This window comes from Neovison vison, chromosome 1 (genome assembly GCF_020171115.1).
Source record: "Neovison vison isolate M4711 chromosome 1, ASM_NN_V1, whole genome shotgun sequence".
In the NCBI taxonomy this organism is placed as follows: domain Eukaryota; kingdom Metazoa; phylum Chordata; class Mammalia; order Carnivora; family Mustelidae; genus Neogale; species Neogale vison.
In genome coordinates this window covers 184,446,473-184,462,522 of record NC_058091.1, presented here as the reverse complement: position 1 = coordinate 184,462,522, position 16,050 = coordinate 184,446,473, and the positions used below count along the sequence as shown (strand labels likewise).

Below are 16,050 nucleotides of genomic sequence, written 5' to 3'. Positions count from 1 at the left end.
TACAGAATTTCAGGCCCTAGTCCTATATATCTTAAAGTCTAAGAAGAACTAATGTAATAGATTAAGAAAAGCACCAAGATGGGAATATTCATCTTTCCAGTTGTGTGATCTTGCACATTATTTAACTTCTCTGAGCATGTTTTCTTATTCCTAAAATGGGGTGATAATAATACTCCCCTTTATAGTGTTATTATAAAGGTTAAACATGAAAATTGAATACATTAAAGCACATGTGGTGTCTGATATACAAAAATTCTTCAATAAATATTAATGTCTTATTTGTATTTAATTTTGGAGAGAGGACATGGCAGAGTGGAAATAGAAGAGCCTTTAGGTTAAACCACTCATAGATACATCCACCACCAGCCACTTATTTTAACTGGGCTTAGACTCAGACACTCCCATCTTTGTGTGTGATGGAGGTGCTGGGAGAGTTATGGAGCACAGGTGAGTTAATATATGGAAACACTTAGCACAGTGCCTGGTTCACTGTAAGTTCCACAAATAGTTTTGTTTTCTTAAAACAGTGTACCCTGTTACATTAGAATTCTACTAATGTAATTCTACTAATTCCAAAGAAATTCTATTCTTTGGAAGACACTGCACTCTTCCAAAAAGACATCTCCCTTTCCATACTCAGAGCTTTCATTTATGTCAAAAGAAGACCCATATGTGGAGGAGAAGAGAGGTAGGTACTGAGAGAATAGAATCTAATCGTGTTGTTTATTCTATTTTGCCACTTTATAGTGTACATTAGGAGGATAAGAATATCATTAAGAATAAAAACAAATTTTAGTTTAAAACGAAAATAGACTCAAAATGGATGAAGGACCTCAATGTGAGAAAGGAATCCATCAAAATCCTTGAGGAGAACACAGGCAGCAACCTCTTCGAACTCAGCCACAGGAACATCTTCCTAGGAACATTGCAAAAGGCAAGGGAAGCAAGGGCAAAACGAACTACTGGGATTTCATCAAGATCAAAATCTTTTGCACAGCCAAGGAAACATTTAACAAAACCAAAAGACAACTGACAGAATGGGAGAAGATATTTGCAAATGACATATCAGATAAAAGGCTAGTGTCCAAAATCTATAAATAATTTAGCAAACTCAACACCCAAATAACAAATAATCCAATCAAGAAATGGGCAGAAGATATGAACAGACATTTCTGCAAAGAAGACATCCAGATGGCCAACAGACACATGAAAAAGTGCTCCATATCACTTGGCATCAGGGAAATACAGATCAAAACCACAATGAGATATCACCTCACACCAGTCAGAAAGGCTAAAATTAACAAGTCAGGAAATGACAGATGCTGGCGAGGATGCGGAGAAAGGGGAATCCTCCTGCACTGCTGGTGGGAATGCAAGTTGGTGTAACCACTCTAGAAAACAGCATGGAGGTTCTTCAAAATGTTGAAAATAGAGCTACCCTATGACCCAGGAATTGCACTACTGGGTATTTACCCTAAAGATACAAATGTAGTGATCCGAAGGGGCGCATGCACCCGAATGTTTATAGCAGCAATGTCTACAATAGCCAAACTATGGAAAGAACCTAGATGTCCATCAACAGATGAATGGATAAAGAAGACGTGGTATATATACACAACGAAATACTATGCAGCCATCAAAAGAAATGAAATCTTGCCATTTTCGACGACGTGGATGGATCTAGAGGGTATCATGCTTAGTGAAATAAGTCAAGTGGAGAAAGACAACTATCATATGATCTCCCTGATATGAGGAAGTGGAGATGCAACATGGGGGGGTTAAGGGGGTAGGAGAAGAATAAATGAAACAAGATGGGATTGGGAGGGAAACAAACCATAAGTGACTCTTAATCTCACAAAACAAACTGAGGGTTCCTGGGGGAGGGGGGTTGGGAGAGGGGGGGTGGGGTTATGGACATTGGGGAGGGTATGTGCTATGGTGAGTGTTGTGAGGTGTGTAAACCTGGTGATTCACAGACCTGTACCCCTGGGGATAAAAATATATGTTAATAAAAAATAAAAAAATTTTTAAAAATTTTTAGTTTAAAAATCTCACCATGAAACATTGACCACAAAGTGGTACCTTTGACCTGGTGAGTCAAAGGTACACTGAATAAAGTCACATATGCATTTTAGCTTTACATATTTCTTTTTGATATTTTAGGTCATATACCAGATGGAAGAAAGCATTTATACTTGATGACTTTTCCTAGATGTGCCAACATATGCTGCTAAATTGCCTGTACAGAAGAGCCTTGCTCATTGCAAGTCTCCCTGGAAGTATTTCAAACAAAGCACATCAATTAACATTTGTTTATTATGCCACTATGAGTATATGACAGTTTTTGATTTCTTTCCCAAATTCTCAGGCAACAGTTGGGTTTATATTGCTTTTGTCAGATGAAGGTTCATGTTTAGGGATCTATTTAGAATTGTTTTTCATTTCAAATACTCTATTAAAATTTCACCTCTCCTGTAACCTCCATTAAGCATCAAATTTCATAAACAGATATAACAAGATTTATAGATGATAGGATGCTATTCTGGATTTAAAAAACATGCAAGACATGAGAGCATATAGTATAGTTAGTTAAAGATTTACCAGGGATGCAGATAAATTGAGGTATTAAATACAAAATTTTATTCATTAAATTCAATAGTTCATCATATGAATTTCACATTTACTTTTAAAGAATAAAAAGAGAAAATTTCTACTTAATTCCATAAACATGGAGGGATATTCAATCCTTCTGAAACAAATCCTTCCCACTGTAATGTACACAATAGTTTATCATTAAGGCTTTGTTTCATTCTGTGTAGGTAATACAACGATGACCTTACATGATGAAAGCTTCTGGCAACAAGGTGTTAGGAGGGAAAGAATAAACAAAGGTTGTCCTATAAGCATAGACATCTGCATCAACTGAAATAAAAGTAGAATACATATTTTGTTTTAGGTAGAAATATCTGAGACACAAGCCTTCATAGGTTTAGAAATAAATAACCTTTGTAGTTTTATTACTGTATGTAAGTGTTGCCAAGTTAGTGTCAAAAAGAAAAAAAGAAAAGGAAACCTTGATTTTATCATGCACATGTTCTATAAAATTAAACACACGTCAACAATGTTATATAGAAAGTGTTCAGACTATTCCAGACAAGAAAGCAAGATTTTAATATAATCAAAATATTAGCTGTAACACATTACACCTATAGTCCAAATGTGCTCCTCCTTTTTGAAATCATTTCGTTTTTGTCTTGTTCAGATATCTGAAGTTTAGTTGTGTAACTTATTCTACAGCATCACTAATTAACTCCCTTAAAAAGGCATCCTTTAAAATCTGAAATCAATATGAATATTATTTTTCTCAGAGAAATCAAGCATGAAAGGGAATGAATATCAGCTCAGAGAAATCAAGCATGAAAGGGAATGAATGAATATTTAGGAAAGAAGATCACATAGGAGTAACACAAGAACAGAGCACAGAGACCACAGAGAGAAAAATTGAGGACTGCATAGATGTTAATCACTTTGGTCATTTGGCCACTTTGGTCATTTGGCCATTATTATTCCTGAAACCCACTATAGACATGTTAATATGCAATTTAACATTAGAAAATATCATCTAATAATAAACTGAAAAAAACCTTTATGACCAAAGTCATAAAAACGATGCAAAAAACTCCATTTTAGGGGTGCAAAGAACCTCAGAATAAATAGAAAAATTGATCAGAACTTAACTTTATGTCATTTTGATACCAACACAGAATTCTTAGCCTATAAAACTACCCTTCAGATTCTTTCTTTTAAAGTTTTTTTTTATTTATTTGACAGACAAAGATCACAATTAGGCAGAGAGGTAGGCAGAGAGAGAGAGAGAGAGAAGCAGGCTTCCCGCTGAGCAGAGATCCCAATGTGGGGCTCGATCCCAGGACCCTGAGATCATGACCTGAGCCGAAGGCAGAGGCTTTAACCCACTGAGCCACCCCGGCGCCCCTCCCCTTCAGATTTAAATGGAATAAAAACATCTTCAAGTAAATGAAAATTAATAAAATTAGACACCAGGAGATTCTTACTAAAAGAATATGAAAGGGTTTTCTTTGAGCAGAAGAATAATGCCATGCAGAAGGTCAGAGATTCAAGAAGGAAGGGTAAAGAAAGAAACATGCAAATATGTGGGTAAATTTAAAGAATATTGAGTGTAAAAAATAATAATATATTGATATCTGTAAACACATGCACACATAAACAACATCCATATAGACACACAATTAAAATGTTCAACAGGAAGATTATGTAAGTAGAGAGAAATAAATGGAGTTAACATTTTTTTAAAGATTTTATTATTTGTCAGAGAGAGAGAGAGCATAAGCAGGGGAAGCAGCAGGCAGAGGGAGAAGCAGACTCTCTGCTGAGCAAGGAGCCAGATGCAGGACTAGATCCCAGGACCCTGGGATCATGCACGACCTGAGCCAAAGGCAGACACTTAACCAACTGAGCCATGCAGGTGCCCCAAAGCTAAAATATTTTGACACAGTTTAAGGCCTAGGAAAATATTAAATTTCTTTATATTAGACTTCAATAACACAAGGATTCACTTTGTAACATCTTTGGTAACAAGTAAAAGGTGTAACCATCAGACAAATAAAGGGGGTGGAATAAAATGGTATAAAAAAATCTTCCCAAAAAAGGCAAAAAATGAAATTTAAAAAAGGAAAGGATGTACAAATAGAATGGTAAATAACAATATGTAGAAATAAACACATATATTATAATGATATTAAATGTAAACAGAATAAACATTGAAATTTAAAGACCATAATCTTTAGGTTAAAAAAAAAAATACTGCTTCTTCAAAGAGCTAAACATAAAAGGATTCAGAGAGCTTGAAATAAAAAGATGGAAATAGATATGCAAACACTAATCAAAAGACCCCTCATAAAAGAAAGCTACCACGATTACACTCACAACCAAAAGGTACACTTATTATAAAGAAGAACATTTTAAAATGAGAGCATCATCACTGAGCACGGTAGAACTGAACTAGAAATCAAAATCATAAGTAACAGCAAAACCTCCATATGTGTGGACATTAAGTCACGAACTTGAGTAAACTGTGGCTTAAAAATAGAAATAATAGGGGGCGCCTGAGTGGCTCAGTGGGTTAGGGCCTCTGCCTTCGGCTCAGGTCATGATCCCAGGTCCTGGGATCGAGCCCCACATTGGGCTCTCTGCTCAGCCGGAGGCCTGCTTCCTCCTCTCTCTCTGCCTGCCTCTCTACCTATTTGTGATCTCTGTCTGTCAAATAAACAAATAAAAAAAATCTTAAAAAAAAAAAAAATAGAAATAATAGTAGAAATTAGAAACTTTTGATTTGAATAATTAAAATATTACTTATCACAACTTCCAGGATACATCTAAATTAATGTAGAGAAGGAAATTAAAAGTATTAAAATCATATGTTAGAAAAATGTTGCAAGTCAGTGACAAGGAACACAGTTAAGTAATTTTGGAAAAGGAGCAACACATTAAATGCAAGGAAACTAGTGGAAGGAAATATAAATTTACTACCAGATATTAAAGAAAGCATAAAATTAGAAATTAGAGAAAATATAAAATAGAATATCAGTATCAAGAGAGTCAAGGTTTTTTAAAACTTTTTTAAAGATAATTTCTTTTAGAGTGCACACATGAATGGGGGGAGGGGCAGAGGGAGAGAGAGACTCTCAAACTCCATGCTGAGCACCGAGCTGGATTCAGGGCTCAATCTCACCACGCTGAAATCATGACCCAGGCCAAAGTCAAGAGTGAGTACTTGGGGCGCCTGGGTGGCTCAGTGGGTTAAAACCTCTGCCTTCGGCTCAGGTCATGATCCCAGGGTCCTGGAATAGGGCCCGCATCGGGCTCTCTGCTCAGCATGGAGTCTGCTTCCCCCCTTTTCTCTCTGCCTGCCTCTCTGCCTACTTGTGATCTCTGTCAAATAAATAAATAAAAATATTAAAAAAAAAAAAGTATCAGATACTTAACTGACTGAGCCACCCAGGTGCCCTGAAAGTTGTTTTTCAAAGGACAAAGAAGTTGATTAAATCCTTAGCATGATAGATTAAAAAGAGAACAAAAGCAAAAATAGTAATAGTCAGGAATGGAGAAGGGAATATCACGTCAGATCCTAAAGACACTGAGATATTATAGAAAGATATTGTGAGCAACTTCATAAAATATCACATGAAATTCCTAGAAAAAATAACTGATGCAAAGAGAATTAAAGTCTAGGAAGGTACCCAACTATAAAAGAATTCCACATGGCACCCAGGTGGCTCAGCTGGTCCAGCATTGGACTCTTGATTTCTGGGTCATGAGATTGAGCCCCACACTGGGCTCCGTGCTGGGTGTGGAGCCTGCTTAAGATTCTTTCTCTCCTTCTTCCCTCTGCCCCTCCCCTGCTGCTCACTCTCTCAGGAAAAAAAAAAAATGTTACAATTAGAACTTTTCTGTATGTATTTTTGACAAATTGTCAAATACTACAGAATTTTTAAGGAAGACATTATGACCACACTACAAAATTCTCCCAGGGAACAGGGGAAAAAAGATAATCACTTCCCAATTTATTGCATAGATACAACGTAACTCTGATGCAAAACCTTATAGAAAACATTATAAGAAAAAAAATTCATATGGATGCAAAATCTTTAGCAAAATATTATCAAAGTAAATATGACAATACTAAAAGTGATATTATGTCATCATCAAGTGTTTTCATTCCAGGACTGCAATGATTGTTCAACTTTAGAAAAAGCAAACAATGTAATTTACCACAGTATCCACGGGCAAGCTACTTCATCTTTCAAAAATTTCAATGTCCTTATTTAAAATTTCAATTTCCTCATCTATAAAATCAGGAGCATGAAAATACAAATAACATACAGTTTTTATGAGATTAAATAATTAATGCATATAGTGCTTAGCACATGGCACACAGTAAGTGTTCTACAAGTCTATTATTATCAATGCCTTTAAAAATGATAAAAACGAAAGAAACAACATTTATATTAAATAATTTAGCTGACTAAAATCTCACATATGCAACTCTTACTATGTCAAAAAAAAAAATCACCCAAAACTCAGAGGTTTAACACAACTATTTCTTTAGGCCACAGTTAGGTCAACAATTTAAGATAGACACAGCAGATCAGTTCCTCTGGTCTTAGCTAGGCTCATTCATGTGTCTGTAGTCAGGAACTGGTTACTTTTTGGCTGGGGTGGGGAGGGGGCAGTGGATCAACTAGGATGGCTTGTCTCTGTGCCATATTGTCTCTCATCTTCCAACTGGGTAACTTGGGTTTGTTCCCATGACAGTTACAGTGTTCTAAGAGAAAAAGAGGGCAGGCCCCATTCCATAAGCAATTTTAAAATCTCCATTTGGGAGCATCTGGGTGGCCCAGTCTTTAAGCATCTGCCTGTGGCTCAGATCATGTTCCCAGGGTCCTGGGCTTGAGCCCTACATTTGGGTCCCTGCTAGGCAGGGATTCTGCTTCTTCCACTGCCTCTGCCCCTACCCCCCACACTGGCTATCTCTCTCTCTCTCTCTCTCTCACACACACACACTCACTCTCTCTCTCTCTCTCTCTCTCTCTCAAATAAATAAATAAAATCTTAAAAATAAATAAATAATGTTTTTTAAAAATCTCCACTTATGTAACATTGGTATTGCCTTACTGTCCGAATCAAGTCATGTGGTCAAGTCTTTGAGTATAGGAGAATCATGCCAAGGATGTGAATATAGGGAGTCTTAAATAAATTGCAGACAATTACTCTAATAATGTACCAAAAGTTTCAAGACAATAATTCATTATTTTAAAAAGATATAAGGAAATGTATACATGATTTTACCCAAAACAAATTACCCACCTATTAAAATTCAATAAGAAAAATTTTCTCCCACAAATCATAAGAGACTCTTAATCTCACAAAACAAACTGAGGGTTGCTGTGGGGAGGTGGATAGGGAGAGCGTGATTGGGTTATGGACATTGGGGAGGGTATGTGCTAAGGTGAGTGCTGTGAAGCGTGAAAACCTGCCGATTCACAAACCTGTACTCCTGGGGCTAATAATACATTATATGTTTATTAAAAATTTTTAAAAATTAAAAAAAGAGAAAAATTTTCTCCCAAAATTAACTAATTGTTTTACTTAGCATTTCTATTTTTATTAAACCATCTCTAAGTTTCTAAGACATTAGCATGGTAACCCAAACATAACTTTGAAATGTAATGCCTACTACTGTTCAACCTAAACCTTTTTTTCTCCAACTAGGCAGGTAAACCAATGGCTTTTTCTTACACAGTGTTCTTATTTCTGCTCAGCTCACATTTTCTTATCTATGAGACACACTCCTTGACCCTGCTCCCTTGAGTTAGTTAGCAAAACTCATCATTAAGTTTCCAGCTAAAGTACTACTTAAAGATGACAACAATGTATTCCTCATTAATATAAGGAAAAAGTTAGAGAACAAACATTGACCTGAACTCCCACTGTGTACCATGAAATTTGATGGGACTAGCCATATAGGTAATATTCCATCTTCTTTAAAAAAAAATATTTTATTTGAGAGCAAGAGAGAGCACATGCATGCATGCATGGAAGGGCCAGGTAGATGGGGGATGGAGGATGGAAGGAGAGGGACCACTGAGTAGGGAGCCTGACCACACAGGACTCCATCCTAGGACCCTGAGATCATGACCTGAGCTGAAGGCAGACACTTAACTGACTGAGCCACTCAGGGTCCCCTATAATATTCCATCTTCTGAATCTTCTGTCTCTTGAATGAGACACTAAAGATTACTGTGTAAAGGACATTTTTGGGATTTCTTTGTGTTTTCCATAGACTTCAGCATGGCAAAATAGATTTAGGACTCAATGTGTACATATTTATTTCATATTTTCTACTGAATTTGGTGAAAATTTTTATATAATTTCTTAGCACATATGCTTGTAGTATCAATATTAAATAAAGGAATTTAAACTAATTTAAGTGATATTTCAAAGTCACTAGCTAGGCATTCTATCATTTATATCCATAAATCATGTATTTGTTCCTTTAATAATCCAAATCTATCTCTATCTAAGTTTTAGATAATATAGATCTAGAGTGAATTGTATATTTTAGTTCATCTATCTAATGCAAATAAGTATTTCTTATATTAAATATGTACTATATCTAACTTAATATAACTGCCTTTAGAAATTTCTAGTTTAGGGGCACCTGTGTGGCTCAGTTGGTTAAGCATCTGCCTTGGATCAAGTCACGATCCCAGAGTCCTGGGATCTAGCACCATGGCAGGCTACCTACTCAGCAAGGAGCCTGCTTCTCCCTCTTTCTCTGCCACTCCTCCCTCTCCTCTGCACACACGTTCTCTCTTTCTCTCAAATAAGTCGATAAAAAATCTTATAAAAAATAAATTTATAGTTTAGATTTTTCTCTGAGGAAAACTTGCCTTCCCACACATTTACTATTTCAAATGAATGAGGGACGCCTGGGTGGCGCAGTTGGTTAAACGACTGCCTCCGGCTCAGGGCGTGATCCTGGAGTCCCGGGATCGAGTCCCACATCAGGCTCCCAGCTCCATGGGGAGTCTGCTTCTCGCTCTGACCTTCTCCTCGCTCATGCTCTCTCTCACTGTCTCTCTCTCTCAAATAAATAAAATAAAATCTCAAATGAATGAAAGCGTCCTTTAGAAGTCTTCTCACTAAGCATTAAAAAAAAAAAAAAAAACCCAGCACATCTAGTTATACTTTTGTTTATTCCTTTATTCTCAGAGATGACTGCTTCAGTAATAGGTCTTTCCTTGGACCTAGCAACTAAAAAATATTTGCTATGTCTGATTAACTGACTTATGAATTTCAAATATAACTGTCTATAGATATTTACTAAAATTTTGAAGAAAGATTATCCTATACCAAATGACTGAAAACAGGCACGTGAATAGGATTCTAATTATAGAAATGACAAATTTGAGTGGCCTTATTTATTTGTTGACGGTATACAATCCATTTGAGATGTGAAGTGGCATATAAAAAAAGATGCAAAACCAGAGAATAATATGAATAATTGAGAATTCATAAAAAATGAAAAAAACAAAAAGAAAATAATAAGACTGAGTGAGATGAAGTCATATTGTCTTCTATTTCTTTTTAGAAGCTTAGCCAAAATTTGACTCTCATTTTTTTTAAAACTTTATCGAGTAGCTTATACAAAATAATAATAAGGTTCAGAGAGCACATGAAACTAAATACTAACAAAGAGGATACTGGGTGATATAGTGGTCATCATTGTAATAGATACAATAGTAATTATTGTTTTCTTTTTCTTTCTATGTTCTGTCCACAACTAAGAATAAAACTGAAGCATGGTTGCATAAAAGCAAGCCCATGCAATCTAAACCAATGCAGTTCAAGTGGACAGCTCTTTATTTTCTTCTCTATAAAAAAAAATATTAGAAGTCTAATGTTTTTAGATAGTCCTCCATAAAGATTTTTACTCCAAGTCAGATTTATTGTTGAAAAACAAGAGGCACCTGGGTGGCTCCATTGAGTGACTACCTTCGGCTCAGGTCATGATCCTGGAGTCCTAGGATCTAGACCCACATCCGGCTCCCAGCTCCCTGGGGAGTCTGCTTCTCCCTCTGACCTTCTCCCCTTTCATGCTCTCTCTCTCTCTAAGTAAATAAAATCTAAAAAAAAAAAAAAATGTAAAAAAAAAAGAAAAAGAAAAAAGAAAAACAAGGAGTGTAAGGTTTTGTTTCCTACTAAGAATCTGGAGTGTAAGTGTTCTGTGTTGCAATCATGACCCCCCTCATATGCTTTGACAACCCATTAGGCACAGTTAATTCATTAGTTGTTCTTCTTACTTGTTAACATGAATTCACATTCCTAATTATTATTAGAAAATGGGATATTAAGAGTGTTAGATAATTGCACATGTGAAAGCAAGAAAAAACCAGAAGCTTCAGTGACAGGAAAAAAGTGTGCTTTAGGGTAACAAACAAATTAACCTGGCTCAAAATAAGACATAGAAAAGAAAAATAGATGGTGGGAATTTTAAAATATCATAGGATACCATATAGTTAAAGCATTCTGGAAAATCAAATTTACATTTCATGAAGAATGGATAGCTAATGTCATAATGATTTTCTTTGAATGTGAAGAAAAATTATCTATAGTCATTCAACTAGAACAAGAAAAACCAAGAACTTGTAAAATACATATTTAACTTTAAAGAAAAAGAGTAGTGTTAGTGGTCTAGATTTGTGATGTGTGTTATTGAATGCTGGAAGGAAAAACTTACAAGCAAGATAACTAAATAATTTACCATCCAAATTGAGACACCTTTGAGAGTGAATTAATTCACTACTAATAAGAAACTTGGGAAATTTAGGCATAGACCCAGGCTAACCTGGGCAAACAAGAATGCGTGGTTAGCATACTTAAAATGTCTCTTAGGCACAAACCCAAAGCAAAACGATTTTTCTTCCCCAAAATCACCTCCTCTCTTCAGGCTTCTTAGTCAGAAGATTGCCAACCCTCTTATCTTTAACTAAACAGAGATCAATATTAAATTTTAAAAACAGTGTTCTCAGCTGAGTCACTGATACTGAATATGGACATTCTCTTCTTGCAGAGAAAGGACAAACACTTCCTGATAATATAAGTACCAATTTATTGCCTTGGCCTTTATCTTACCTGAGCTATATATATGCCATTATGGATTCGCCCATCTTTCTCATGATCCTTTGTTTTCTGTAATATTTGCCATATTTTGTTTCTAAATCCGTCCTGCTCATCATCTCCCCGAAGTTCCCATAACATTTTCACCAGGTTATATATTAAGCCGTAGTATCCAATCCATGTCACTTGATCACCTGTTGAAAAAGTATATTCTTTGGGAAAACATTGTTTTATTCATCATAGAAAAACACAGTTTTGTGAAAAAGAAAAAACTGGATTTTGCTAATATTTTAAAGCCTGAAATTCTGAGCTTTGGAATTTGTTTTACTCTTCACAGCTCTTACTCCTTTAATTTTAAAAGATCATAGATTATTTAACAATTTCCAGCCATAAGAAAAGATCTGCACCTAACTAATACCATTCCTCATAAATTTAAAGTTGGACAGGTAAACCAGAAACTATATATTTAAAAAAAAAAAAAAAAACTTTGGGATTCAAGGAAAGGGGCATTTGTTCAAGGCAATAGGAGCAATAGGAACACTTAGACCACCATGGTGAATTTTTGTAATGAGCTAGAGAACACGAGAAAAATCTCTGCTTTTTATAAAAATGACCAAGCTCAATGAAACATGGCATTTGAACCAAGAGAAAGCCTTGAAAATAATGTGAAAAGCAGACATAATTGCTGATATAATTAAAGGCTGGAAGATTTTTTTAATAGTAGAGACATAAATCAACTAAAATAGAGGAAAGGGACAATGGATCCAGAAGAGATTTTTTAAAGTCTAAGACACTCCTTCTAAGATGTATTACAATTAGTAATTTATATAAATTATCAAGGTCCACTTCTAAAATATACTTCTCCCATACAGAAAGGAGGAAGATGTCTCTCTTTACCTTAATTATTTCTTACTTCTTACTTAGGTGGTATATTGCTATGCAATGCAATTGCTATGCAATTCAGGAGAAGAGAAACCTTTTTTTTTTTTTTAAGATTTTATTTATTTGGGGCACCTGGGTGGCTCAGTCATTAAGTGGCTGCCTTCGGGTCAGGTCATGATCCCAGGGTCCTGGGATCGAGCCCAGCATTGGGCTCCCTGCTCGGTGGGAAGCCTACTTCTCCCTCTCCCACTCCACCTGTTTGTGTTCCCTCTATCACTGTCTCTCTCCTGTCAAATAAATAAATTAAATCTTTAAAAAAGATTTTATTTATTTGAGGGAGAAAGAATGAGAGCATGAGTCGGGGAAAGGGGGTTAAAGAAGAGAGAGAGAAACAGATTCCCCACTGAACAGGGTACCTGATGCAGGGCTCCATCCCAGGACCCTGGGATTTTGACCTGAGCCAAAGGCAGCCACTTAACCAACTGAGTCACCCAGGTACCACCAGAAAAAGAGAATTCTAATTTAGTTAGTGATGGGATAGATTTGGAGAATAAAATAATACAGCAAGTTTCAAAGAGTATATGAACTAAAGTTAGCCAAAGAGCAACAGAAGAATAACAAGTATATGTGAAGCAGATTAAAAAAAAAATGAAGAGAAGATTCAGGAAGGGAAATAGAAGGGTTTCAGAGTAAATTAAATTCTGTATTGTACTACCCCCTAAATCCTGATGATAGTCTGCATGACACTGGAACTCATCAGTGCTTGTCTTGAGTAAGCACGTACAATATAAAGTAAGTACAATATGAAAAAGTCAAAATCCTTAACATTTTCTAATTCACTACAGATTTTTATAATCCACACGAGTAATAACAATAATTATTATTATAACTGGAAAGCTTGGGCATTCCTACTACTATGTGCCCTTATTCTAGTCCTCACTACAATCCTATGAAGACCATATTGTACTTAGCATAATAGATAGAACATATGACCTTCAACTTGGTTGAAAGTCCCCTAGCATTACACAGCTGATGAGAGACCTAGCCAGGTGAAGGTGAGTCTTATCTTAATCCATGCAGCACAGCCTTTCCAATTCAGGTAAGTGCTTTTCCTTCCTTTTATTCCATTCATAAGAAAGGAAGAGACTAGAATGTAGAAAGAGACAGAAGTGAAAGTATGTGCACATCTTAGAAGTGGGAGGAGGATGGCAAATATCCGCTTCCAAACTTAAGGCATCTTTCATCATTTGTATTGCAAATACAAGGCTATAGTTAAGCAGCCAATTCTTTTGAAAATGTAATTTTCCTCCACAAAAATTTTACAAGTTAAAATTAGTGTGCTGCAGTATTTGAAATTATATGTATGAATTGATGTTAGCAAGATGATAGAATAGGAAGTCCCCAGCCCTCATTCCCTCATAGAAACAACAATTTGGCAGTCATCCATAAACAAAAGTACCGTTTTTGGGACCTTAGATCCAGGCAAGAGGTTGTAAAACACCAGTGGAACCCAAGAGTGAGCAGGCAATACCACACCCAAGTGGCGCACCTGTTGGCATGTATGTGATGCCAGCTGTGGACCTACTGTTAACTCAGCTCCAGCCCTATTTATCCATAGTCTTACCCACTAAAGGACGCAGGAGGAACCATGTCCATTGATGCCCCCAGTAACAGGCCCACTATCAGTGGGCCCTGAAACAGCTCTGCGATCTGGCTTCAGCCTCACTCTCTTGTGGTCCAGAGGTGCCTCTTCCCACCCAGGAACCCACCCATGGACCTGGCAGGAGTTGTGCTCAGGGAAGTGACATCCACTTGCACCCCAGCTAAAAGGCCTGATATCTGTAGATGCAGAGATGGTTTCATAACCAGGCTTCTGTCCTGCTCAACCATGGTTCTGGAGGTGGTCCCATCTGCTTTGAGACATGTGACAGAAATTGTGCCTACTCATTCCTTTGGCAACAGACCTACTGACTCCCAGTAGAGAGATAGCTGTAAGAAGAGAGAAGGCAGAGGATGATAGCGAGGGTCTTAAACTGAGCTGAGGTAAAGAGTTCATATTAGAAATGGATAAGGGGTACCTGGCTGGCTCAGTTGGTGGAGCATGCAATTCGTGATCTTGGGGTTGTGAATTCAAGCCCCATGATGGGTATAGAGTTTACTTAAAAAAAAAAAAAAAAAAAAAACTTGTTGGGACTTTCAGCTGGATCAGTGGTAGAGCATGCAACTCTTGCCCCAGAGTTGTGAATTAGAGGCCCAAGTTGGGTATACAACCTACTTTTTAAAAATGGATAAGGTAAATAAATAACTAAAGATAAATGGGGTCAGATTAAGTAGTAGATATTTGAGCAAAAGAGTAGTGTCCTACATGTTCAGTGAAATGTTATGTCTATCCAAACAACAAACTGGGAAACCAATGCGGGAATTTTATGAGGTAATCTAGTTCTTTACTGTGATGAGCAGTAGAAGCTTGGAGAGTAAAGGCCAAACAAGATATTGCGGGGAAGATCTAATAATACTATTTAGCTATGCAGGAAGAAAGCATGAAGTGGAAAAGAATAGTACATTTTTTTAAGCTAAGGAACGTGAAACAATAATAAAATCACTTGCAGAAAAGACATTATTGTAGAGGAGTCAGTTAGCGGAGAAAGGAGATAATATAATACTTGGAAAATGTGGCATGGTTGGGGTAAGAGTATCTAATTTTCAGAGGCCTATAATTTGTTGTAAAACTATAGCTAAAATTTAAGTAAATTGCAGAATGAAATTATGGATGTGTGACTCTATCAGAAAAATAAGGCTTATCAAAAGAAATGAAATCTTGCCATTTGTGATGATGTGGATGGAACTAGAGGGTATTATGCTGAGCAAAATAAGTCAATCAGAGAAAGACAATTATCATATGATCTCCCTGATATGATTAAGTTGAGAGGCAAAGTGGGGTGTTTGGGGGTTAGGGAAGGAAAAAATGAAACAAGATGGGATTGGGAGGGAGACAAACCATAAGAAACTCTTAATCTCACAAAACAAACTGATGGTTGCTGGGGGTAGGGGGGTAGGGAGAGGGTGGTTGGATTATGGACATTGGGGAAGGTATGTGCTATGGTGAGTGCTGTGAAGTGTGTAAACCTAGTGATTCACAGACTCGTACCTCTGGGGCTAATAATACATTATATGTTAATAAAAAATTAAAAATTAAAAAAAAGAAAAATAAGGTTTGAACTTAACATGAGTGAAAAAACAACTATGAGATTTAAATTAATAATTCTGGAATTATGAACCTCAAAAATTTTTAAAAAGCAGCTTTGAATAGCAATATGATAACTAAAATATACTGTGAATTTTAATCCACTTATGTATTCGTTTATATTACATTAATAAGAAGGATTGATTAAAATACATATAAGCCACCTTCAAATATTTTAAATTATTGTTTACTGAGGAATAAAT

The 16,050-nt window shown here is 36.2% G+C and overlaps 1 protein-coding gene across 1 annotated transcript in view; it reads right to left on the bottom strand.

Moving 5' to 3' along the window:
- Positions 1 to 16,050, bottom strand: part of TMEM232 (transmembrane protein 232) — a 289,360-nt gene that overhangs the window by 159,479 nt on the left and 113,831 nt on the right. The window contains exon 10 of the mRNA XM_044266111.1: positions 11,737 to 11,915. Within this exon, the coding sequence (XP_044122046.1) occupies positions 11,737 to 11,915 (179 nt within the window). The remainder of the gene's footprint in view (positions 1 to 11,736; positions 11,916 to 16,050) is intronic.